General features: G+C 41.5%; 1 protein-coding gene across 1 annotated transcript; it reads left to right on the forward strand.

Moving 5' to 3' along the window:
* The first annotated feature begins 10,197 nt into the window (after nucleotides 1-10,197).
* LOC118839572 (zinc finger protein 260-like) lies at nucleotides 10,198-26,475 on the forward strand. Its single transcript, XM_036747048.1, has 5 exons — nucleotides 10,198-10,372; nucleotides 11,647-11,724; nucleotides 14,876-15,002; nucleotides 16,007-16,105; nucleotides 23,991-26,475. The coding sequence occupies exons 2-5, from the start codon at nucleotides 11,692-11,694 to the stop codon at nucleotides 25,904-25,906; spliced, it is 2,175 nt and encodes a 724-aa protein (XP_036602943.1). The 5' UTR covers nucleotides 10,198-10,372; nucleotides 11,647-11,691; the 3' UTR covers nucleotides 25,907-26,475.
* The last annotated feature ends 1,060 nt before the right edge of the window (nucleotides 26,476-27,535 follow it).

Below are 27,535 nucleotides of genomic sequence, written 5' to 3' on the forward strand. Positions count from 1 at the left end.
GTTATCCTGGATGCCCATCTCACCCCCTGAATCCAATCTGTGGCCAAGGCCTGTTGATTTCACCTTTTCAACTACGGCCCCTTTTCTCCCCGACATTGCCCCCATCCTGCTACAGACCCTCCTCATCTCATGATCTCTTCTCCCCTCCAATCCAATTCAGCCACTGAGGTGATTTTTCTAAAGCACAGGTCTGATCATGTCACCCCACTCCTCAGACTCCAGTGGTTCCCTGTTGCCTCTAGGGTCAAATCCAAAATGCTCTGTTTGGCATTCAAAGCCTTTTATAACCTGCCCCACCTTATTCCCCAGAATGTACTTTTTGATCCAATGACACTGGCCTCCTTGCTATTCCATGAACAAGGTGCTCCATCTCTTGGCTCTGGGCAGTCTCTCTGGCTCTCCTCCATGCCTAAAGGACTTTCCATCCTAAACTCCACCTGCTGACCTCCTTAGCTTCCTTTAAGTCCCAACTAAAATCCCATCTTTTACTGGAAGCCTTCCCCAACCCCTCTTAATTCTAGTGCCTTCCCTTTGTTAATTATTTTTTATCTATCCTGTATATAATTTGTTTTATACATATTGCATCTTCTCTCCCTCATTAGATTGTAAGCTCCTCAAGGACAGGGACTGTCTTTTGCCTCTTTTTGTATCCTCGGAACTTAGCACAGTGCCTGGCACATAGTAGGTGCTAAATAAATGTTGAATGATTGATTAACATGGGGCTCATAGCTGATCCATTTTTTCAAATTGGTAGAGAATGCAGATGTTCAGAAGTTAAAATCGGTCCTGTTATTTTAGCTGACCTTTAGCAGGTTTCATGACTTAACTGTAGGCCTGCGAGACCAAATGTGGTGTTAACATATAACTTTATTTCTTTATGACATACCTCAGCTGGCTTTACTTAACATGTCCTGACCAACTTGAGAGAGTCATAGAGCTATTCTTGCAACTGTCTCTTCTACAGCCTTAGTCTTTATATAGACACTTAGCCATGCTGTATTAGATCGCCCTGATCTTGGACTTCACCAGTTTTGGCTAACCATACTTCTCTGTCTGCCTGCAAAGTAATATCCTCACCCCTGTGACTATCCACCCTTTTCCTTGCCGCCTCTTCTTTGCTTCTAAACTCTTCTCTATTTTTCTTCCTCACCAAATACTCGTATCCCTGACAATTTCAGTTTACCAGTCTTAGTTTCTCTGGGCCCCCTTATTATCGCTCTTATTTCCCCCCCCCCACCTTTTTGTTCACTTCTTCAGTAACTACCTTTCCCTCAGACTTGATTTGAGTTAATCAATGGCCCTCGTTTCGGCACAATTATATGATATTAATAATAATATGGGGCATTTCTATTATGCTTCAGTGTTGGCAGAGCACCTCAGCTAGTGGGAGCAGCTTGCCTAATCAGCACTAAGGCTGTTCAAGGGAGCTTATTCAATTACAAAAAGCCATTTCATCCACCTGGACTACAGGTGTCCTACAGAATGTCCTGCAGAACATGAAATAGGAAAGAATAGCAGCAGGAAGTGACTGGTCCTCAGGCTGTTTTTATCTGAACCTCATCAAAAAGATAAGAAGATGAAATAAGAATGATGAGAATAACTAACACATATCATCCTTTAACATTTTCAAAGCCCCTTGGCCCAGTGGTAATAGCTTGCTTAACACTATGGATGATCAAAGCAGGAGAATAGAACATACAAGAATGAATGAATGAATGAATGAAGCATTTATTAGGCACTATGTGCAACACACTATGCTAAGTACTGGGCATACAAATAGAAAGGTAAGATGGTTCCTGCCTTCAAAAGGCTCACATTCTAACAGGGGAGATACCCATAGTTTTGGCTTGTGCCATTGTGGCAGTGTGTGTGGCTGGATGAGACAAACCAAATGATATAAATCCCAATTGATGCTGGAGACTTCGGAAGTTAAATCACTGACAACTTGTTGGTAAAGTATAGTACGCTATTATGGAAGAAGACTTCTAGAGCAAGTGACCTTACGGTTATAGTGACAATTTGAGAGGAAGGTGGGTGGCTGTGGCAGAAAACCATTCCACTGACCTGGTAGGGAGGCGGCTCCTTTCTGCCACTGGTTAACATGGCCTCCGTGTTTGGGTTAGGTTGGCTCAGGTAGCTGATTCCCTACTATGATTTCAGTTTAGATTTACATTACCTAAACTTGGTCCATAGGGAATGGGTGGAATTTGGCCCAAGTCCGAGCTAAAACTATGCATCTAACATACAGAGTGAGCCAACTAACAACTTATTGTGAGCTCAACAATTACAGGGACCTAGTTTCCAAGCAGGAGAAATATTTTGCTGATAGGAATTTAAAATCCAAACTTTGGTCTCATCACAGGAGGCAAAGGGAGGGTAAGGGAAGCAGTCAGCACCATGGCCTGTGGCAGCAGCTGACATAGTCATAGTCTGGGACAATAGTGGGTGGGTCACTAGAATATATTGCTTTAGGAATATGGGGTAATATATTTTAGTGTGATTAGCTCGAATATATGAGGAGAAGCTGCTGTCAGTTACCAGTGAAGTAATTTGGTTCTCTGACAAAATGTTTTGGGGGTTTGGATTGTTGGGAAAGTAAGAGTAAGACTCCTAAAAGAAGCTTTCAGATCTTGGAACAGGTGCAGGGACATTGGCTTTGTCTCTAGAGGTGAAGTTTCCTAGCATTGCTTTGGGGTGTCTATGTTTCTCCCCTGGTGCATGGCTAGGAGGGAAGCAAACAGGTAAGAGTGTACGTAGGTCCAGACTTCCCTTTCTCCCCAGTATCTAGGGGCCTGTGGAAGTGCTTATTACTAGAAACATGGATCTGGGCATCAATTTTCCCATAAAGAACAAGTCTGATGAAATGGCCTTTCAGATCCATCTCTGGCTTCATTTTTAGGAAGTGTTTATTTGGAGTCTCCACCTAATTCTACCAAGGCCTTGCTGGAGGGCCCAGACTTAACACTTAGCTGCTCCAGCCTTTTGTCAGTTCACTAGATTCTTAAAACTATCCAGGCCCCCAACATGCACTATGTAACCTTGGACACTTAACGGCTCTATATCTCTCTTTCATTATCCATAGAAAGAGAAAAATCATACTTTTACTACCTACTTTACAGATTTGTTGGGAATAGTATTTATAAACTTTAAAAAGCTATGTATTCTAATTTCTCAAAATAAGTTTTTGTTGATTTTTTTAACATCACTAAAGTTTTCCCCCATATCCTTACCCTTATCTTTCCCAGAGTTATCCTATACAACATATAGTATTTTTAAAAGACAAGAAAAGGAAAAGAGGAAAAAATCCAGCGTAAGTCATCATTACATCAAAAAATGTAAATATAAGCAATGTGTAAAGCTTGTATATTGGACCTCCCACCTCTGCAAAAAGGTGGGGTGGGGAAGGGGTCTTCTCCTATCTCTTCTTTAGATCCTGGCTTGTTCTTTATGATTTTGCCACATTCACTTCTTTTTTGGTTGTTCTTTCCATTCCAATGTTGTAGTTATTGTTTATTTTGTTTTGTGTATTAATTAAACAAATGACACCAGTTTTATTTTTTCTCTTTCTTTCACCTATAACTCTCTTTCTCCTTGCCCTTCTGTAAATTTTCCTTCTTTGACCCACCATTCTGCCTGGGATACACAATCAAGGAGATGGGCTGTAATTACACCTCTCACCATGTCTCAGTACATTAACTCCTTGGTTTCTAATATACCGGAAGTAACAGGTAGTCTTACCTTTAAAACACAAAATAAGGGAACCAGAAAAATGACAAGCATCCTGTCTATGTGGTGTTGGAAAGATATTGCTATTTTTTTGAATGGGCTGATGAAGTTTAGGAAAGACCTATCATGAAGTGTTTTAAGGTAGCTGTTCCTTTGGCCACAGTAAGATCTTTTTTGGATAGTACTCAGCTGAGTAACCTCTTCACAGCTGTCTTGGACTCTGGCTTCCCTGTTTCTGGTTAATCATTTTTAACAAGTCAAGATTCAGCATCAGGCATCACATAAATTAGTGATTGCTGACTTGGCAATTGTGCAGTCTCATTGGAGACTCCCAAAAAAGCCATGGCAATATCCAACTTGTCCTTTGCAACATGACACTTGACCCATTTGTTAACACAGTTCATTCTGTTTGCTTGGGGTAGTGCTGGTCAGTCAACTAAGAATACTCCTAGTGGTAGATCATGGCCAATCGAGAGCAAGTCAGTCAGCAAAAATTTATTAAGCATTTACTGGGTGCCAGGCACTGTGTTAAGAGGAAGTGAAGGTAGGAATGGCTGGGTGCAACTCCTCCACTGACCAAATTGAATATTCATTATTAAAAACTTTGAGCACATTGCAAACTAATGCCCTGCTAAATTACATGGAAAATGGGCTTTTGTGAAGACTTCATCACATCATCTTTCTACTTAGAACAGGAGCTCTTCACTTTTTTGTCTCGTGGACCCCTGGAGATCCCAGTTCTGTGTGCAGCCAGCACATACAGAGGTTTGGTGAGACTGCTTCCCAAGATATTTGATGGAGGTGTGCTTTCCCTATTTTAGCATGCACACTTACTGTGTGGTACTCAAGAAATGAGTGTGCATACAAAAGGCTTAAACAGTTGAACTCTCTCTCTTTCCTGGTAGTAAGCAAGGCAAGAACTGCTGTGGGCCTCCAGGTGGGGGACCTCATGTCCTCTCCCTCATCCCAGCTCCCATGTGGCTGTGAAAACATGGTGCCAAATGTGTCTTGTCTCTGAAGTGTTTATACTTTCCTGATCTTGGATGAATGAGTATCAGAGATGTGTGATAGATGATTAAGACCTCTATTTATTTAGATCCCTGGCTTATTTCTTATAAGGGGTTGGTGCCAACCCTGGGGCTGTTAGGACCCTAGCACTTGGCCTGTTTCCTGGGTAAACCAGACAGGCTTAGTAGGAGTGGAATGGCAGGCACCTGGAGGGAGGGCCTCCGCCCTTGGGAAACCCCTGTAGTCGTCCTACACATGCAGGCAGAGCCTGTCCACGAGGGACTCACAAGCCCAGAAGGAGGGACCCAGCTGACCATTACTTAATGCTCTTGAACCATTGCCTAATGCAGTGCTTTGTTACTTTACTTACTGGAACATCTTTGATACTTCACAGGGACATCCTGCCTCGTGTCTCACATAGCTCATTCAGCTCTGATACCATCTTGCAACATGCCCGAGCATTCCCATGCCCTTGTAGATACTGTAGTGCAACATCCCCCCTCGTTCCCATACCCCTACAGATACCGCCTTGCAACAGTCCTGATCTTTCCTATACCCTTGGAGATACCATAGTGCACCATACATTGCAACAATCCAGATCCTTCCCATGCCCATACCAATACCCAGACTGAAACAAAGTACAACAATATACCCGTACAGCAACATTTCTATCCTGTCCCTCGGCAACATTTCTGTTCCTTCTCATGCTGTCATCCTCATACTCGTTGGCCACTTGCTTATGCTCATGTAGTGCAAACCCTATAAAAATGGATGATTTCTCCCAATAAATCGGAGTTCCTTCCATCTCGACTCCTGCCTCATTCATTGCGTCCCGAGATTGGGATCCTTGCTGGTCAAGGACCCCCTACAATTTCCAATCAGTATTATTCAGTTTAGTGTGATTTCATAGGGGTAGTCATTATTTGTTATACTTGCCTATTAATATACAGTCAGTTTAATCAACTAATATTAATATGTATATTGTATCTATCTCATATTTAGGGATAATTAGATACGTTAGATAGATTCTTTCTTACATTAGGCCCCGAACTTTAAACTATAGTTTATAAAGTTTACTTGCCTAAGCACAAAAGGCTGATTAGAGGACCTCTACCCTTTTGGCCTGATGAGTAAGTGACCAAGGCCTGAGTGGGTGAGAGGACCTCTGGACCTCCGGACCTCCACCCTCTTTTTGCCTAACCATAGTGACCAAGCCCTATGTGGCGGAGATGACCTAATGAAAGTCCTCCAATTTATTTTTGTACCTCCAGGCCACCCTCTCTTGCCCAACATGAGGAGATCCCCCATATTATGACCACTTAGACTGTGGAGATGACCTTTGCCTTGTCCATCCTGTGACCATCATCTCTGGCTCTCCTGGAGGGTCAAAATCAAGGTCTATTAACCTATGAGAGTCTGTTTTAGTTTGCCTCTTTTTTATCATCTGGATATCAAGCACTATAAAACTAAGACCCTGGAGTATGGGGGCATCTCAGATCATGAGGAAGATCTGAGTCCCATTCATTGAAGGGAGTCTGGTCCCTTTAATAAATGGTTTTTGGCTCAGATCTCTACTTTGGTATCTTTCATTGAAGATTGTACAATTGTTAGACCCCACAGATAGAACAGATTAGTTTATAACCTTCTGAGTTTTGGCATATCTTGAAGAACCACCAGAGGTTCAGCAACTGGACTCTGACAGTGTGGGCTGGTAGTCACAGCAGCTGAGTCTGTTGAGGAGACAGGCCTTAGAAATGATTTAGTTGTCTCGTTTTAGCTATGAATTGACTCTTAAGCAAAGCACCTTGTTTCATAAGTAAGGGAGCGAGCTGTCTAACAACTCCGCTAAACCCAGAAGTAAATATGATGGAGTGAATGTTTTTAGTCACTACATTAAGTTCACTCTCCCTAGAGACTGAGGGAGCGAAGGACGATGGATTCTTGGTTTTCTGAGGTTTCTGTTCTTGTTATATCTTCTCAGTAAATATACCTTTGCAAAGCTAATTAATGTTTATCAGTTAGTTAATACTGAGGATAGTCCAACTATGCAAAATTACACTGGGACATTTAGTGCTGGCTAGATGATAGTAAGGAAAAGATAATTGGACTGATTGCCAATGGGGGAAATACACCAGATGGAGTGAGGGTGGGGAGCAACAGTATTAGAAAACCTCAAACCTGTAGGGTCACTTCTATAACCCTGCACTCTGGAATTCCTACCTGCTAGTGGGGTGGAGTTTGGGAGAGTGAACACAGCCCAAACAATACAGAAGGAATGGGAACCATGATTGCAAAGCAACCAATGGGTATAACCTGACTCCAGCGAAAGCACTAAGTCTCCTTTTCTGTCCATTGGAAAGTCACTATACCCTAGTTCAATCTTATCTCATCCACAGTACCGGATGCCAAGATAGGGCAGAATTTCTACTGTCAACCCCTAACCTGAGACTAGGGAAGAGTTTTCCCTCCCGAAGGAGGCCCAGCTTGTGGTTCTTAGAGAACTGGCCAATTTCTTTCTGAATCGCCAACAGCATTGCAGTCCTTCTCCCCAATATCTAGTATAATGCTCCCTTCTTCAAACCCCAGCAAAAAAAGACCACCCCAGAAAGCCCAGAAACAATGCATTTGGTGTATGTTTTTTCATCTTTATGCTGGTTTAACTATTGCCTTGTGCTAAATGTTTCCCTTTCTTACTCAAACAATGGTGTAAACATCCAATGAAGGTTCTGTTCCCAGGTGTCTTGTGCCCGCATCTGGAACCATACCAAGAGCAGATAATGAATAAAAAGCTATGAGGGATAAAGGGTAGGCAGAGTTTGACTCACTCATGGGTTAGCTCGACTCATGTCAAAACCTCCCCCAGGAGGAAAAAGCATGGCCAAAAACAAAGAAAAGAAAAGAAAAGAAAAGAAAAAGCATGGCCTTCCTATTTTTCATGTGTTCTTTAGAAAGTTGTCATCTGGCCTCTCTGCTTGAAGACCTCCAATGGTGCAGGGGACCCATTGCTTCCTGAGGCAGCTCATTCCAACTGGGGGCAGCTCCAATAGCTAGAAAATTTCTAACTTCTAGCCCAGTTTGCTTCTTTGTAACATGCAATGCTCCTCTCCCTCCAATTCCTCCTGGTTTTGCCCCATAGGACAAGTGAATCCCTCCTCTATTCCAAATATTTCAACACAGCTCTCATGTACTGAGTCTTCTCTTAAATTTCATAGCACATTTTTTGGTCCCCTCTCTAATGCATCAGTGTACCACTGTGTGTGTCAGTCATCCTTGCAGTACTTATACAATATCCCGGGTTAGACAGCAAGCTCTAAAACTCAGAGGACTAATGTAAGAGAAGAGGTCCCAGGACAGAGCTTTGGGAAGCACCTATGGGTTGGTGGGTATGACCAAGATGAAAATCTGGCAACTGAGACAGAACAGTTAAACAAGTAGTAGCAGAAGAATGTATTATCAGAAAAACCTAGGTTCTCTGAGGAAACAAGAGAAAGCATCCCCCAGGTCCTACAGTAGAAGTGGTTATAAGTACACTTTCTCAGTGAGTTCATCAATCAAGTAAACCCAATGGAGTATGTGCCTCTCTGCCATTCCCATCTGTAGTGCCAACACGATATTCACAGCACCTATGGTGGCTATGAATATACTGGTGTAGTTCTGAATCACAAAATATAACAGACTCTTCATATAGAAGACAGAACCAAAACATTTATTTGAACACCAGAAAGCCAAATCCCAACACCAGAAAGCCAAATCCATCATAACAACAAAGAAGTTAATACATACTGTCACTGCAGGGGGCATCACCATTCTCAAGCCTCTCCCTGCTACGGCCTTCCCACAAATGAACACTCACAGCCTGCTTCCTCTCTCTCCCTCAGCTCTAACTGCTCTGACCAACTTCCTCTATTCTGCTCTACATTCTCCTGTTCTACTTGTTCATCAAGCTCCTCCCACCACAGACTCATGTGACTTAGGCTTCCATGTGACTGTCAACCTGGGAGTTTGGTTAAAAGAGGCAACCAGGCTAGGTGATATATATAAATTCATATTATTTATTCCCTTAAAGCTAGCAGATACCTGATCATGGAATCAGAAGCAAACTTCTGATTGACAAGGTATAAATACACTTGAGAAAAATCCCAACTCCAGTTTATGGTCTCCATAGCATAAGAAAAGAAGTTTCTTAGTTGAATGAGTCATAAATACAATAAAACAGGACAATTGGCAAGGTAGTGTCACTTAGAGATTACAATCCCAAGATGCAAATATCCCTGAAATATCAAGATAAGGGAAATCACACTGTTCTGGTTGCAGATGTCCTGTCACCAACTAAAAAGATACCCCTTGTCAATCTTATCTGGTCTTTGAAGTTGCTGCCACAGCAAAGGGCATTTTTAGAGTAAAGCAATGCAGTTTGGTTGATTAGTTCAGGCTTTAGATCTTACTGGGATTCAAATAATCTGAAAGGATTGCCATGACTTAAGCAGGTCACATGGGCCTATTAGTGGATGGGAAAGCTCTTCCCATTAAGCAAAAATACATTACCATTACACCATCTAACCTTAATTCCAATTGGATCCACTCTTTCTCTTGGATGTTGATGTTTGTAGTGAGTCCCAGGTGTTTTTTTGGCGGGGAGAGGAGTAAGGGGCTAGAGTTTTATAGCTTTTGTTCTTATTTTTACCACATTAGCAAATGCTTTTTATTGAAAGCTACTTAATTCTTCAGGCTGATTGTCAGTGGCTACCCTCTAAAATCTGGAGGAGCCACCCCCTGGGCATACAACTGTCAGGAGTGTGTTAGGTGGGTGTGTGCCAGAAATATAGCTCACTGACTCCAGTGACTAGTGACAGGGTCCTGTGCACCATGGGCATTAGAGACTAACCAAATCCTGTCCCTGTCCCCTCCTGATACATGCGGCCAGCACCCAAAATGGATCTGGGACACGGTGGTCGCACCGAACTTGACTAATGAGCATTTGCTGGGTACGAGTGGTGAGAGTCAAGTCAAGAGCAGGAAGGGGTCCTACATTACCAGGGTGAGGGAGGAGGTACAGGAGGTATTATTGAAGTCGCCACGTGGCAGACTGCGGTGCGTCTGCGCAGAAGGCACCTCGCGCCTACATTTCCCAGACTCCTTATAGCCCTCCTCCCACGCCCCCTCCGGCTCCTTCCTTCCTTTCAAGGGCTGACTTCATTTCCCGGGATGCCTCTGTGAGGACCCGCTGGGGTCACGACCCCACGTTCTCTTGAGTCTTCTGCCCCGCTGTTCTCACTTTGGCTGGGTCCTAGCTCCAGAGAGTTGGGCAGGGAGAGAGGAACCACCCCAGAGCCCATTCCTCCGTGCGGGCGGAGGGCCTGAGTGCGTGCAGGAGGGGAAGGGGGAGAAGAAGGTGGGGGGCGGCCCAGCCCGCCACAGGCTCAGCTCCAGTCCGGGTGCGTGCGTGAGCGCGTGCGCGTCCGCGTGCGTGCGCGGCCCCGGAGGCCTGGCGTCGCGTTCACCGGAGTCGGGCGGATCCGGAGGCCGCTGCGGTGGTGCGTGAGCTGGACCGGGGGCTGAGGCAGGTGCGGGAGGAACGGCCTGCGTCGAGGCGTGTCCGGGGCTGCGGAGGAGCCGAGCCTGAGGCGCCGGGAACGCGGTAAGGCCGGGGCGGGGGTGGGGAGCGGGAAGGAGGGGGCACGTGACGCCGCGGGGGGTGGGGCGGGAGCAGCTGAGCGGCGCCCGGCCCAGCTTGGGGGCCCCGACCCCCGCGCTCCCTTCTCGGTCCCCGCTTTCCTCCCGCTCGTGAGTCTTGGAGCGCAGCGTCCGGGCTTCCCGAAGACTTGGGTCGGAGGCCTGAGCCTTCCTTGGGCCTTCCCGACTCTGAGTCATCCACAAACTTGGGCAGCTTGTGACCATCCTCCCCCCCCCTCCCCGCGATAGCGTTTATGCGGCCTCTTAAGGTTTTCAGGCCCGTACAAGTCCCCGTCCCAACCCCCCAAACTCCATGATGCAGGTGCTGTTCGACTCCCCTCTTTATGGATGAGGAAACAGGCCGAGAAAGGTTCGGTGATTTGTCCTGCTTCTCATAACTACTAAAGGGCTTGGGAAAGAAAGTCCAGCCAGCACTTCTGCCAGCGATGCCGCCCGCCTTCCTCAAGCCTTTGATACAGATATCTTGTGTCTGCTATCAGGCTCCTACTACGTGCCAAGTACTCTCTTAAGCACTTAATACATCACAACATTGGGAGGTTGGGGGTGATGTTACTCTCATCTTGCAGATGAGGAAACTGAGGCAAGCTAGTTAAGTGACTTGCCTGAGGTCACACAGCTGTCTAGTGTCTAAGGCAGAATTGGAACTCCAGTCTTCCTGACTCTACTGTGTCCCCTGGCAACTTCTTTTGATCTCCATTGTGATTTAGTCTAGTCTCCTGCTGGTGGTTGGAATCTTCCTGATGACCTTTCTTACCATGGCTGGACCCTAGTGTAATGAACTTTCTTTCCTATCAGGCATGTGCTCGCTGTTTCTGTGGTCCAGACATCTGCTCATAGGTTATCATAGTTTTCTCTAGGAATTCAGCAAATTACTTTTCCACATATGCTCTTTGTGGAAAATAATGGACATTTTTTATTAAGGAGTCAACAGAGGAGCTAATTTGAATTTTCAGTGCTGGACACTGGTGAGTTACCCGGAATTCCACCCATGTGTCCCAGTTCTATAGCCAGAATCTTGTTCCTTGGAACCTGTTAGATGGACCAAGGGGTCTATGGGACTAATGTCCATGGCCCTTCCTTCTGATCATAGAAGGAGTTGGGTCCAGTTTTGATCTCTTACTCTGTAAGGGTCCTGGGCCTCACACACCTAGGCTAAAGTGTGTTAAGTTTCACTAGGTGAACTTTGTCTCCTTCATGAATTCTTTTCCCTTATGCCAGGTTTTGCAGATTCTGCTTTTCCCCGAGAAAGAGGAGGAGTAGAGAATGGCATCTGGGCTTCTGATGGCCAGGTCAATGGTGAGTTACGGTTTCTTCTTTCTCTTGAAGTATGCTGCCTTGTTTCTCACAGTGTGGACATATTTCTTTCCCTTGTCCTCCAGCCTCTCCACTCTGTGAAGTCCCATGCAGGGTTGACCACAGCTTTGAATGTTCTCCCTCTAATGACTGGCTACTCAGACTTTTAGGAGTTCATAGATCATTAGGGCTAGAGGAAATTATATAGACCAACTCTCTTTATCCTACATGCTGATAAACTGAGGTTTATGGAAGCAAAGTTTCATTCAAGAACACTTCTTTTTTTTTTTAATTAAATTTTTATCTTCAAATGAAGATCCATCTTCTTTCTTTCCCTCTTCTCTTTCTTACTCATCTCCTTCCAATTAAAAAAAGGCAAGAAAAACAAAACTCCTAATTACACACATGTATAGTCACACAAAATAAATTCCCACATTGGCTATGTTCAAAAAACATGTCTCATTCCATCACTTATCTATTAGGAAATAGGTATTATATTTCATCTTGTATCCTCTGGAATTATAGCAAGGTCGTCGTTGATCACAGTTCCTAAGTCTTTCACAGTGGTTTGTTTTTACAGTGTTGTTGTTGTATAAATTCTCCTGGTTTTGCTCATCTCCCTCTGCATCTGTTTATACAAGTCTTCTCAGGATTCTCTCAAACTGTCATCCCCTAAAGTCAGATACTGCAAGAACTGAGGTCTCTGGACTCCCTGCCCTATGTTATTTACATTGTTATTGTCATCATTCAATCATTTAGGCTTGTCTGACTCTTCATGACCCTCTTATGGGGGTTGTTTTTTTGTTTGTTTGTTTTTTTGGCAAAGATACTGGAGTAGTTTGCCATTTCTATCTCCAGTGGATTAAGGCAAACAGGTTAAATGACTTATCCAGGGTTGAACAACTCGCAAGTGTCTGAGGCCACATTTGAACTCAGGACTTCCCTATCCCATGCCCAGTACTATATCCATTGAGATATTTAGCTGCCTTTGTTCTTTTTATTAGGCTACAGTATATTGGGAACACTCCTCATTTTCTTAGTTCCCTATTCTCTCCTGGAGAACTTTTACTTGTTCTTTAACCAGCTGTATAATGTACTTTGCCAAGTGCTATGAAACAAATATGAAATAAACCCCAGAAAAGATTAAGTACTTGTGCTACTACAATTGGAAAGTTAGATGTATTTGTAATCATGAGAAAACAGATGACCAAGTGCCCTGGGAGTTCTAATTTGGTTGGTTTGAGCATCTTCCTCTGTACCATACAAACCCCCAACCCACTTAACACTTGATTAATAAATCACTGGGCATTTCCAAAGCTCAGAGAACTCAGTGATTCACCTGTGGTCACCCAGTCTGTATGTATAAGGGGCTACACTCGCCCTGCGTTCCTTCTGTCTCCCAAATCCAGCATTGTACCCATTGCCAAGCTGTCCATCCAAAAGATGTCAAAAGAGGAAATATTAGGAGTTCAGTAAAGGACCAATCAGCATGATTTATTTCTAGATTGCTACATTGTGGTCTCAAAATACAGTTTTCATAATTGCTGCCTTTTCCAATTTACTAAGGTCCTAAAGGTCCTTGTGCACTTTAAAAGTACATATTCCTTGGTTCTCCCATTTCTCTCCATATCTGTTTTTCTGTCCTATTTAACCTCCACCTACTAGGTCCTGATACATTTAGAAAAAGGTTCTCATCCCTGTGTAACAGACCCCCTGTCCTTCTGCAAAGAGTGTGGCAGGATGGGAAAAAGAGGCTGAGTATGCTAAGAATTAAAGTTCATGATGTCTATAAGTGTAGTTGTTGCTATTCTAAATGCAAGGTCATAAAATCTAAGTTGGAAGAGACCGAGTAGAACCTATCTCATCCTCCCCACACCCCAAAAGGAATCCTGCTCTAACAAACCAGACATGGTCATCTGCTTCTTTTTGATGGCCTACAATAAGGACAAACTCACTACTTCCTGAAGGTGCTACTCCACTTTGAGGTCACTTTAATTAGTAGAAAGTTTGTCCCTGTCTTAAACCTAAATCTCCCTCTACATGTTCCACCCATCATTGCTGACTCTACGCTCCAGAGCCCAGGAAGACATTTTATCTACCACATGACAGCTGTTAAGGTATTTGAAGCCAGCTATAGTGTCTCTTTTATCTTTGCTAAGTATTCCCAGTTTCTTCAAAGGAGCCTCATGTGGTATGATTTCAAGGCCATACTCCAACCTGGGGTTCATAGGCTCCCAAGAGTTCCATGGATAGATTTTAGGGGGGCCCATGCACTTGTTTTACTATAACTATTTCAACCTAGCTTCCTTTTTAATCTTATGTATTATATTTTGTGTACTTAAGAACTTTCTGAGAAGGGGCCCCTGGTCTTTACCAGTTGCTGACAAAAGGGCCCAGGACACAGTCATAGTAAACACATTACTACTGCTCTGTGCTGACAGTCTTTAAAGTGTGGTCTGGGGTCCCTAGGACCTTCTCAGTGGATCTGTGAAGTCAGAATTATTTTCATGACAATACTAACATTTTAATCTTTAATAAGGCAAATGTTGGTAGATGTAAGGCACATAAAAGCCCTTGGGGGTAGTATTATCTTCAGTGATTTTTAAGAATAGGAAGAGGTCCTGAGACCATCAAGTTCAAAATGTTGCCCTACGCTCTATGTAGCTTGCCCATGCTGTTCTCCATGTGTTAGCATGGTATCCCTCTCCCATCCTTGTCACTTGACATTTTACCCCAAAATACAGTTATGGCAACCTCTGATTCACTCACCCGCCCCGCCCCATTTGTCTATCCCTTCACCATTTTTGACAAGAAGGATGATACCTTATGAGAGAAAGAACAAGCTATTGTTATTTAGTACTGACAAGAGTTTGCACCTTAATGTATTATTTGTAGCCATCCTCTTTATTCACCTAAAATGTATCAGTAGGTAAGAACTTTGCTTAATATGGTGTATCTGTTTAGAAAGGGGTTTTTGTAATGTGATTGCTGATGTTACTGCTGACTCTGTGACAATAGAAATTTGTACAAGGTGAGGCCTCTAGAAACACTAGAGATGGAATATAAGCAGCTCCTAGAACCAGCCAGCTTCCTGTCACCCTCATGTTCCGTGTGATGATGGTCCCTGAGTGAGCAGAAATGTTGACTCTTTCAGGAATTGGTGACATTTCAGGATGTGGCTGTGGACTTCACCCAGGAGGAGTGGAGGCACTTGGAGCCAGCCCAGAAGGACCTGTACAAGGAGGTGATGTTGGAGAACTATCAGAACTTTGTCTCCCTTGGTAAGGACAACTTGCCCCTGTGAGCTGGCATCTGTCCATTGGGCTAGCCCCGAGTTGGGTTTCGTCTTAGTGTGTAGGGATAGTCATGGATGGTGATGGGGACCGTGGCTGACATTTGTATTGTACTTCAGAGGTTGTGAGGTGGTGTTAACTGTATGTTACCTTATTTGATCCTACCCCAAACCTGTGAGGTCAGCACTGTAATCATTCCCATTTTACACAGGAGGAAACCTCAGTTCCAGAGAGTCTGCAGATCATTAAGCCTTTATAAAGTGGCTTCCATATGCCAAGAGTGAGAGACAGAGACACAAACATTTAGGCCCCACACTTTAGGAGTGTCTGAGCAACAGTTTGAACATTGGTCTCCCCTGACTCTCCCAATCATGGCTTAAGCACTTCTGAGATGTAGGGCATTGTGCAGGTCCTAGGGGTACAGACACACAAGTGAAAGAGTTTCTGCCTTTGAGGAGCTTATGTTCCAAGAGCAACATGATGGCCATGGCACCATGCTGCCTCTCTCTGTCCCTCTAGTAATAGGAGAGCTCAGTGTTGCTGCTTCCTGGCCCCAAGGAAAGCATCTTTGATTGATGCAACTAGAGATCAGCTTTGTGATACTTCCCCTACGGGGTTCCCTTAGGGCAGAGATTTTTCCCTGAAATCCCAGTGCAGTACCCCTGGAGGCATGAAAGATTACCCTTCCTCTTGGCAGGATCAAAGTAAACTGATTTTCTTTGATTCTACAGCAACTCAGGTTCCTCATCTGTAAAAGGAAGGGGTGAGACCATATGGCCCCTACAGGCCCTTGCAGCTCAAAGTCTCTGATCCCATGGACTCAGTAATCTTACTTCCATATTGCCTGGGAGCAGCACGGTATAGGGCATCCTTCCCAGGTCCTGGGTCCTTGGTATTAATATCTGCCTGCCCTTTGTTAAAGAGAGAGAGGCTGCAGTGAATTCTGAGATGGATTTCTGTTCTTAGCACATTGCCCTTTCTTTCCCTACCAGGAGGACTGCCAGCCCCCAAACCTCATGTGATCTCCCAGCTGGAGAGAGGAGAAGCACCATGGACAGCAGAGAGAGAAGCCCTGGGAGGTGTTTGTCAAGGTGTGTAAGGGAGTGAGTGAGTGAAGCCAGGCCAATGGAGTCATTGCCAACAAGAGCTTATTGGGTCAGTAAGGTTGGAGTCCCTTTGAAATGGTAGGTGGGGAACCTTCCTGACAGACCCCAGCACCCAGGAGGCATTTGAAATTGGTCTAATCACTGATTATCTATTGTCTGAGGGATCTCACATAGGCCCTCTTGAGCTTGAATAAACCTGTAGCACTTCTCCTCTTCTCTTGCTTTTGTTCCTTTTATCTGATGTTCACCTTTCTGGACTTTGGATCTCAGCCTTTTACCCCTCTTCACCCCTCCAGGTTTATTTTCTCCTCTTCCACCTCATATGTATCTTCCTCTTTAAAGACACCTTTCCTTTTCCTTTTAAGCTTTCCTGCCTATGTTAAAAGGATAAACAAAAACTTGTGATGTTTTGGGTTTTGCCTTCCTTTGAAGTTGTCTTATTTTCTTTTTTGACAAATGTGTCCTTTGAATTATCTGTTTCATTTTCTTTCTGAAAATGATTCAGTCTGGGTCCATTCCCACTTTCTTCAGTACTAAGAGGATGTGTGGTTTCTTCAATATAAGTACTTCCTCTGGGAACACTTGTGATGTCTCTGTCATAGTGCATCGTTTTTGTGATTTGCTATGGCTGAATGCTTGCTTCATCATAGCTAGCAATTACGTAGCATGTTAAGGTTTCCAAAGCACTTGACGTACATTATCTCATTTGATTATATATCTGGTCATCGTTTTACATTTTATTTCATCTCATCTTTTAGCCAGCCTAGGAATCCTGGGTCTCCAGATTTTGCCAGGTTGGACCTCATATTAATGGCACATTCTTTAACAGAAAACCTTTTGAGCTCCGTAGGATCGGCCCACAGCTTGCCTCCCATTGGCATAATCTTGGAGAGCCTTGGCTTCCCTTGGTGCCACGATGATGTGTCACAGTAAGACTTGAGTAAGGATAATAGCAACAGTTTTCTTTTTTTCTTTACATAAGTGTTTTTATCTTTTATTTTCACACTATGTGTCCCAATATATCTCTCCAAGAAAACCATTCCTTTTAATAAAGTAAAAAGAGGAAGAAAAATAGTTTGGCAAAATTTAGAGTGCATCCCAAAAGTCTGCCATCATATGCACTTCTCCACACTCTTGACTCCACCCCCACCCCAAAATGGGGAGAAGTGTCTTCTCAGATCTCTTCTTTGAGGCCAAACTTGGTCGTTACAAGTTTCCAGTATTCCGTTTCAGTACTTTTTGTGCTTTCCATTTGCATGGTTGTAATCACCGCATGTCTTGTTGTATTAGTTCTACTTCATTTTATATTGCTTCTTATAAATGTCTGTGCTTTTCTTTTCACCATATTCATCCTTAGAACAGTAATACTTCTCCTAGTTCTTTTATTTTTCTTCTCTCCCACTTAGAAACAAATAGCTGACTCTTATCTGCTTACAAAAATATGCTGATTTCACCAATCCTAAAAAGGCTTCTAGGCAGTCTCCCTAAGTATCCCAGTTGTCTCCACTCTTTGACTGCTAAACTACTTGAAAAAGTAGCCTATAGTCAGGCATGGTGGTGCACACTTGTAATCCTTGCTCCTGGTGAAGGCTTAGCCTAGTGGATGTCTTGAGCCTGGGAGTTAAAGGAGGTTTACTAGGGAAGACTAATGCCAATTGTGACACACTAAGTCCAGCACACATACAGTGAACTTCTAGGAATGGAGTTTCCCCCAGGCTGCCTAAGGAGGGGTGAACAGGACCAGGTTGGAAAAAAATGGGGTGGCCAAAACTGTGCCCATTGTAATTGGGATTGAGCCTGTGAATAGCCACTGTACTTGCAGCCTGGGAGACATGGAGGGACCCAGACTTGAGGGGGAAAATGACTTATACATGATTACTTAACATATTTACTGCTTTATACCTTTTCAACACTTCGTGTTTTTTTTTAACTTAAACATGCCACAGGATCCTGGTTCTTTTCTTGTCCTTTAGTTGCTCTTTCTTCAGGGGTGCTTCATTCTCTTACAAACCTGTTAAAATGGGCTTCCTCAAGGGTATTTCCTAGGCCCTCACCATTTCCATCTTCATTTTCTCTTTGGAGAGTTTCATTTGTCTCCTGTAGATAGCTTCAGTGACCAGCCCTGTGCATCTGGTTCTCAAGTATATTTCTACAGTATTACCATTCTTGATCCAGAACCCTATCCCCATCTTAGAGACTTCTCTCTCCAAGGGTCCCCTCAGTGCTCAGCCCAGATTCAGCATGTCTAAAACCAAACTCATCTTCACCACAAAGAGCTCCTTATGATTGCATTATTTTTGACTATGTCATCACCACTTAACACATTCATAACTTTTTTGGATTCAGTGGGTAGGGAGAGTCAGTTGGCAGATCCTCCAGATTGTATCTCCATAGCATCTCTTGTATCAGTGCCTTGGTCTCTTGATTCACCCCAAATTAGGTCCACATTACCTACCTGCACTAGAAGAGAATAGTGGCCTCCTCTGTCTGCTCACCTCAAATCTCTTTGCCATTCTCTTCCCTTCTTGACCTATGTCAGACTGCTGCCAAAATAGTCACTGTCATAATCTGATCTGCTTATGTCATCCTCACTGCAAACTAAAGGCCCATATTTCTGGTGAATATTGATTGAAAAATATCAAGTCAAATACTGGCAAATAGGTTACAGTAATTTAAAAAACCCCACAGCTATTCTTTATGACCAAATTGGGTTTGTGTCTGGATTACTCAAAGTTAAGAAAACAACTAGCAAAATGAATTACACCAATAATAAAAAACTTAATATTTTATTATATGTACTGAAAAAGCTTTCATAGAACTCACTTATGTTTAAAAAAATACTAAACATGAAAGTAGAATTGCATTTCCTTAAAATGGTAGAAGTTTATAGACTCAAATTTAGACTTGCTGGAAGAAAAAATTTCTGCACAGTGCCATCCAAAAGTAGAGAGGCTTATAGCAATAAGAGTAGTACCTTTGATTTGGGGGTTTTGAGGAAAAGCTACATAATTTTTTGTTGGGTGTTGTAGAGAAAATCCCTTTTCATACTGGACTCAGTCCGAAACTCTGGACTGTGGTATCTCAGGCCTTTTTGGTTGTGTGATAAAAAATTCTTATCTGAAATAAAAATATAGGATTTTTATTTTTAAGACTAAAGATTTCTTTTCCTATATCTGCCCTCCCTTTCACGGCCAAACTTCAAGAAAAGCTATTCCTTTTTTTAGATCCTTTCTTATTTTTACGCATTTATATACTAACATTTAAGTTATTTAACCATTCTCCAGTCAATAGGTGTCTATTTCTAGTTCTTTGCTACTACAAAAGGTGCAACTATAAATATTTTGGTGAATTACATATACTTTTTGTCGTTGACCTACTTGTATATGCTAAGTAATAGAATATCTGGGTCAGACATTTTTTATTACTTTTTTTTGCATAATTCCAAGTTGCTTCCCAGAACACTTGGACCAATTTACAATTCCACAAGCAGTGTTTTTAAGTTACCTAATTTTATATTATCTCATCATCTCATGGAGTCTGGCTACCAAAGCGCATTTAGAACTTGATGTAATTAGAGTCTCAAAGAAATAAATAACAGCTTAAATAACTGGTTGTTTCAGGGTCATGTCAATATAATAAAAATTATAATACTACCCAAGTTAATATATAAATTATTGCTATAACATTCAAAGTACCATGGGGATATTTTATAGTGGTAGGAACAATAATAGTAACATATATATATTTAGAAAAATAAAACTATTTAAGCTATTATAGAAACAATGAAAAAAGAGTAACAAGAGGGGACTAACACTTGAAAATGTCATATGTTACAAAATTGTAATTGTTAAATCTATTTCATATTGATAATAGAAAAGCAGTTCAAAGAAACAGAAGTTGACAAGGAAGAACTAAATAATTTAGTTCAAAACCCAGTGTAAAATAAACGCCGAAACAAAGTCCTTTGACAAGAATTGCTGGGAATACTGAAAAGCTGACTTTGAGAAATTACTTCTATACCATTATCTTAAATAATATTCCACAGTAAAGTCCAAATGCATTTGTGATCCGAATATTAAAAGTCATAGAACACAAAAAAGCTAGAAAAGAAACATATTGAAGTGCTTCCATGATGATACTTAACCAAACCAAGGGATAGAGATGATAATAAAAGATAAAACAGCTAATTCCAACGACCTAAATTTGAAAACCTCCTGCAGAATCTAGTACAAAAGGGTTTTTAAACTTTTTTGTGTGTGTGCCATGGACCCCTTTTGAAATTTGGTGAAGTCAGTGGAGCCCTTCTCAAAAATATTTTATCATAAAATAAAATACATAGGATTGCAAAGGAATACAACTATATCGAAATAAAAAAGATATTGTTTTTTTCCCCATCCAAGTTCACAAATACCCTAAAATCTATCCATGGATCAATTGGCATTTCTTGGGCCTCAGGTTAAACCCTTGTGCTGGGATATGAAAGGAGGAGGCCAATTGGAGGATAAAATTTTGTATCAACTATCTTTGTTAAGGGTCTGATATCAAAATATATAGGTGATTAACAGAAATTTATAAGATTGGAAGCTATTCAGAGAAATGGTAAAAAGATACAAACTAGTAACTGTTTAAATGCTCAGTAAGAGAAAAGCAAATCAAAACAACTCTTGAGATTTTGCCTTATGCTTAGCAGTGGATTGATGACAAGGGATTGATTGGTGGACAATCCAGGTTTTTGTGGGGTTTGGGCCACCACGAAGAATACTGATAAAAATTTTTTTTAAAATTGGGGACTTTTCATTTATCTTTGTCTGTCTTTAGCAGTGATATCACTGGCTTCAAGTCTAGAGTATGTACAGTTTAGTGTACACTTTTCTATTGTTCATAATTGTTTCCCTACAACTGAGCTTTGTCGTGCACTCCTGTGCCTGTCTTCCACAGCTGCATTTACCATTTTCATCTTTTGGCATCTTTGCACACCTGATGGTAGGAAATGAAGCTTGAATGTTTTATTAGGCATTTCTTCATTTATTAGTGATTGGCAGTATTTTCATATAGTTGAGAAGTTTGCAGTTTCTATTTTGTAGATTTTTCATTTCCTCTAGCCACTTAACCATTTGAGAATACCTTTTGTTCTTAGATATTTGTATCAATTTCATATATCTGTTAGATATTTTTATTTGCCTACTTTATCTTTTACAGTCACCTCTGTTCTTTAGAAATCATTTACCTAACAGTCATCGTGAAAGGTGACCTTTTTTAATGATGTAACCTTTATGTCACATATCTCTTTAGGGGTATATTGTGCAAGATCCAAACCTCATTCTTGCCAAATTGCTTTTTAGCTTTTCCAGAAGCTCTTGTTGACCCAGTTTCTTCTATTTCTAACCTCAATAACCAGTTCTTGGATTAGTTGAAAACCACTAGTTTTTGTATGCCTGTTGTGTTTTTATTACCAAATTTGTTCTGTTGATTTTAATTGGTACCAAACTTTTTTTAAAATGTTTTTGTGGTATAATTTTAAATCTAGTAAACATAAACCTTTGGTTTTTTTTATTCTTCACCTTGAGATTCTTGACTTTCGGTTCTTCCAAATGAATTTTGTTCCTAATTTCTTCAATTCTAGAACAGTATTATTTTGAAATTTAGTATCGCCTTAGATCTATGAAGCAGTAGTTAGCTTTCAGATTCCTTACAGTATTTTCCCATCCTTGACTCTAGAACCTGATCACTAAAAGAAATGAGGCGTTCCTTGTGAATGCTTTCTTATTGGATCCATTTTGGGTGTTAGGGATCCATACTTTCTTCTCTAATGGTTCACAAATGATCAGCTAGACATTAGGTTCCCGAATGTTGCCAGTTTATTAGTATTATACTGTATATTCCCAATTTACAAATTAGTATTCTGATGACATCTACAAATGTTTTCTGTACCATAGAACAGGGCTGTCCAACCTTAGGTTTTTATTGAAAAAATAGATTTGCCATTTTAGTGAGAGCTCCGCGGTAGGTCGGCTTCATTTACTAAAGCATTTATGTAAATTTATATGCTTGTAGGCCACCACACAAATTACTGCATGTGGCCTGCGGGCCACATTTGGGATGGCCCTGCCATAGAAAATAAATGTTACTGGTATGAAGAACTCAACCGGCCTCGGCTTGCCACTTGACTCTGCTGTATATTTAATTTTATCCCCTTGAGTTCTACAATCTAGGATTATGCTGTGATAATTTCTCATTAAGTGACTCAAGACTCCAATTTAGTTCACTAGATATCAATTATTGGTGAAGTGGAGAAACTTTCTTTACTGGTTGCAGTTGCTCTTTAAATATTTGAATTATTGGCTGTACACAATTAACAAATGAAGGCAGAAAGCATAAAGCTATATAACTATAATATTTCGACTCACAACCCGAGTCACTTCAAACATTCATCATAGTTAATAAGCTCCTACTATGTGCTAGGCATTTTGCTGAGTATTGGGGATACAAAAAGAGGCAGAAGACAAATAAAGCTCTTGAAAGAGTTTACAGTCTAAGGGAGGAGTCAACATGCAGACAAGTATAGAAAATAAACTGTAGACAGGATATATGGGAAATAACAGACTTCCTGTCTTAGAAGGTGGGATTTTGGTTGGGACAAGGAGTCCAGGGAAGTCAGTAGTTGGAGTGGAGGAGGGAAAGCATTCCAAGCATGAGGGGTAAAAGATGGAGTATTGTTCATGGAGTGGCCAGGAGGCCAGTGTCATTGGATCACAGAGTATGTGTTGAGGAGTAAGATGTAAGAAGGAAAAGGTAGGAGGAGGCCAGGTTATGAAGGGCTTTGCTGGAGGCAGTAGCGAGCCACTGGAGTTTATTGAGTAGGGTGTGTGTGTGTGTGACATGATCAGACCTGTGCGTTAGGCAAACCACTTTAGTGGCTGAGTAGGAATTAGAATGGGGAGAGACTGGAGACCGGGAGACCCACCAGCAGCTGTTGTACTAATCCAGGCCTGAGGTAGGGACAGTGTCAGTGGGGAGAAGGGGGCCTATTTTAAAAATATGCTGTAGAGGTTACATCAGCAAGCCTTGGCAATAGCTTGGGTGGTGGTGGTTAGGGGCAGTGTGTGAGAAGTGAGAAATCCAGGATGATTCCTGGGTTATGAGCCTGAGGAGCTGAGAGGATGACGGTGTCCTCTACATTCCCCTCTAGGGAATGTAGGGGTGAGTACAGGATTTTTTAAGGGGAGCGATAATGAGTTCTGTTTTAAGACATGTTGAGTTGAAGATGCCTGCTGGACATCCAGTTAGAGATGTCTGAAAGGCAGTTAGAGATGAGAGATTGGTGGTCAGCAGAGAGGTTGGGACTGGAAAGGTAATTTGAGAATCATCAACATAGAGATGGTAATTAAATCCATGGGAATGAATGAGATTTCCAGATTAGGTAATATACAAGAGGGTGAAGCCTCTTTATAGAATTATCTTCATATTTATAAACTCTGTGGGCCTTCCTTATACAACAGCATTTAAGACAGTTCTGTCACATCAAGTCATTTTCTTAGCTCATTTCTTAAACTGCCACCCACTGGATCACTGATAAAATATCTCTCTGACTCCATGGGAAAAGTAATTTGCATTAAACCAATTTTCCCAAGTGACTTTTTAAGTTCTCACAACAAACTTTTTTTCTCCCAGCATTCTAAATATATTTGTTTTCTTAAAGAAACAATACCTCATCTTCTTCCTTCTTCAGTTTCTAAGAAAAGATTTTTCTTCCTTTTTTCCAATGAGTTATCTTTGTCCTTCAGGGAGGATAGAACTTAACATAAACAAGTTTCCTTTCTTGCAGCAAAGTGAACATGGATATTCACAGCTTTTTTTTTGTTTATTTCAGATTCCTTTATTCAGAATACAAGATATGAGATCAAGGAGCCATCTGTAAATTATGGCATTTTTATGGGATCATCAGCCAAGGAGAGAATCTCAAAGAATCCCATCTGGAATTCTAAGTTTAGTGAAGCTTGGAATTTTAATGTCTGGTTGGAAGACCATAAGGGGAAGGAGGAGAGATGGTCCCAGCAAGTTATAGTCAGTCATAGAACAACTTCTGATGAGTTGGATGTTCATGAACAGAATGCGTTTGGGAGAAGGTTCAAGTTAGGGTCTGTTCTCGTTCCCAGACAAAGAACTACTACAGGAGTACAGCACAATCAACATGACACACTTGGAAAGAGCTTCAAACAGTTGTCAGACATAATTGATCATAATAGGAATTCCTTAGGGAAGAAAATTTGTAACTACAAATGCAAGAAGCCTGTCATTTACCACTCAGACCTTTTTCAGTACCACAGATTACACAGTGGAGAGAAACACCATACCTGTAGTCAGTGTGGGAAAACCTTCAGCAGTAGCTCATGCCTTATTGCACATCAGAGAATACATACTGGAGAGAAGCCTTTTAAATGTACTGAATGTACAAAAGCCTATCGGCGTAAGGCACATCTTATTCAACATCAGAGAATTCATACTGGAGAGAAACCCTATGTGTGTAATGACTGTGGAAAAGCTTTCAGCATTGATTCATCCCTGGTTAAACACCAAAGAATTCATACTGGAGAAAAGCCCTACAAATGCAGTCAGTGTGGGAAAGGCTTTAGCCAAAAAGGACACCTTAACCAACACCAAAGAATTCATACTGGAGAGAAACCTTTTACGTGTAATGAATGTGGGAAAGCTTTTAGCCAATATAAACACCTTAATGAACACCAGAGAATTCATACTGGGGAGAAACCCTATGAATGTAATGTATGTGGGAAAGTTTTTAGACAGTTTGGAAACCTTAGTAAACATCAGAGAATTCATACTGGAGAAAAACCATATAAATGTAAACAGTGTGGGAAAGCTTTCATTGACAATTGCGTCCTTATTCAGCATGAAAGAATTCATACAGGAGAGAAACCATATATATGTAACGAATGTGGGAAGGCCTTCAGTCGAGGGATATGCCTCAAGAAACACAAGAGAATTCACACTGGAGAAATACCATATAAATGTAATGACTGTGGAAAAGAGTTCACTGACAAAACATCCTTTATTTGTCACCAGAAAATTCATACTGGAGAGAAGCTCCATGAGTGTATAGACTGTGGGAAAACTTTTTGCCAGAAGGCAAACCTTAAAAAACACAAAATGATTCATACTGGAGAGAAGCCCTTTGAATGTAATGAATGTGGGAAAGCTTTCCGAGTGGTGGGACAGCTTAACATACATAAAAGAATTCATACTGGGGAGAAACCTTTTAAATGTAGTGAATGTGGAAAAGCTTTCAGAGACAGGGGAGGACTTAGTGTACATAAGGAAAAACATGGAGAGAAACGTTACACATGTAATGACTGTGGGAAAACCTTCAGAAACCGGGGATACTTTCGTATACATCGAAAAACTCATAATCAGGAGAAACGTTATAAGTGTAATGAATGTGGGAAAGACTTCAGCCTGAGAGAATCCTTTGTTGTTCATCAGAGAATTCACACTGGAGAGAAGCCTTATAAATGTAATGTATGTGGAAAAGCCTTCATTTACAATACATCCTACAGTAAACATCTGAGAATCCATACTGGAGAGAAGCCCTACACATGTAATGAATGTGGAAAAGCTTTTACTCAGAAGCATTACCTTACAGAACATGAGAGAATCCATACTGGAGAGAGACCCTTTGAATGTAATGAATGTGGAAAGTCCTTCAGGCAGAAGCAAACCTATAAGGCTCATAAAAAAATCCATACTAGAGATAAATCACTTAAGAGATAAATCACTTCAGTATAATCAATGTGTTCGAAAACCTTCAGTTAGAATACATTTGAGAATATCAGTGATTATATAATGTTGGACAATTAATGTAAAGCTATAATTTCAACCCATAGGGAAACCTACCACCTCAGAATTCATCTCTGACTGAGAGACTGTGACTGACCATGGAATGACTCTTGCATGTGTATTTAACTTCTTATTACAAGCTTCATGTGGAAAATTTACTGTGGGGTTTAGTATGGGAAATACTTCGTAGGATCACAAAGTCGTAGGTGTAAAGCTGGAAGGAACCTTAAAAGGACATTGAGTCCCAGCTGCCTCATTTTGTAGAGGACACAAAGGAAAAGTCATTAAGTGACTTGCCCAGAATCCTATAGCCATTAAGTATGTGAAACCCTATTTAAACCCTGACACAGTCTAGTGTCCCACCCACTAGTCTATGCTTCCTTTAATCTTATTACTTGTTAAATACTGAAGGTTAAGATGCCAGATTTTTTCACAAGTTATAATATTGTTTGGGATTTGAAAGGGAAAACTAATCATAGTAATAAAATAATAAAAACCTTTAATCTGGAATGCATGTTGCCTGCTTTAGGTGTTGAAGTTGTATGAATAGACCCTGAAAGAGCCCCCATAGTACAGGTTTCAGAAATAATTTCAGTAAATTTGCTAAAGTTAGCAAGAGATTAAAAATAGGTAAATGACAGATGGCCTTCCTGCCCATAATAGGAGAATGGATAGTGTAGTTCTCTGAAGTAATTAATCCCAGGGTGTGGATGGGTCCACTCTGTGTACTTGGATTAGAAACAATCTAGTCCTGACCTGGGGTCTGAAATACAGTTATAGTAGTTTGAGCCCAAAGATAGCTTAAAGTAGTTCTGGTTTAACCAGCTTGTGAAATAGAAACCCTCCCATTTAATAATAGTTTGAGAATAATGAAGTTTCGGCTTTACTTACTGCAAGGGAAGGTGAAGTTTTGAGCAAATTCCCAGCTGTGTCTGAACAAGAATTGGACGCTGTGTCTACAAATCCACAACTTGTTTGGGAAATTTGAACTAGTATAATGAAGCATAAACAGGCTACTAAATTCAATTCTTGGGCTCCAGTGTTGCTGGTGTTAGTAACCAATGGGATTAAACCAAACTTGCAACACACTGGCGGATGGGAATCCTAGAAGGCAAAGCCAAGCCATATGTAGCACACTTTGCACATTTCTTCCAAGTCCCTTCTGCATGTCTTACCCCATTATATTTACACACTTTTTATTCTATATAATAAACCAAAGCTGTATCTATTTAGAAGAGTCCCCGTGCCCCAAAGTACCTTTCATTATAACCCCTTGTCCATGCATAATAATAGGTTTTCCTCATTACTAATGCAATAATTATGCTGAACAGTCCATGTGTTCACTCCAGTAGATGTGGTAGGACAGACTTGGCTCGATGCCCTCTTAATGACTTTCAGAGGGCATGGTCAGGACTAGATTGTTTCTAATTCATCATGCTTTGAGATTATCTAGTAGTGAGATACTATTTATCAATTTCCTCTATCAGGTTAATTCCTAAAGTTTGATACCCACCTGGTTAGGAGGGGTAGCTACTTGGTCAGTAAAATAGAGTCCAGGAAGAG

This window comes from Trichosurus vulpecula, chromosome 2 (genome assembly GCF_011100635.1).
Source record: "Trichosurus vulpecula isolate mTriVul1 chromosome 2, mTriVul1.pri, whole genome shotgun sequence".
NCBI lineage: Eukaryota > Metazoa > Chordata > Mammalia > Diprotodontia > Phalangeridae > Trichosurus > Trichosurus vulpecula.

Bases quoted from the DNA above. Each gene is read 5' to 3' on its own strand.
- LOC118839572 (XM_036747048.1), top strand. From the start codon at position 11,692: ATGGCATCTGGGCTTCTGATGGCCAGGTCAATG. The intron at 15,003-16,006 runs GTAAGGACAACT...TTTCCCTACCAG, and splicing joins TCAGAACTTTGTCTCCCTTG to GAGGACTGCCAGCCCCCAAA. The intron at 16,106-23,990 runs GTGTGTAAGGGA...TGTTTATTTCAG, and splicing joins CCTGGGAGGTGTTTGTCAAG to ATTCCTTTATTCAGAATACA.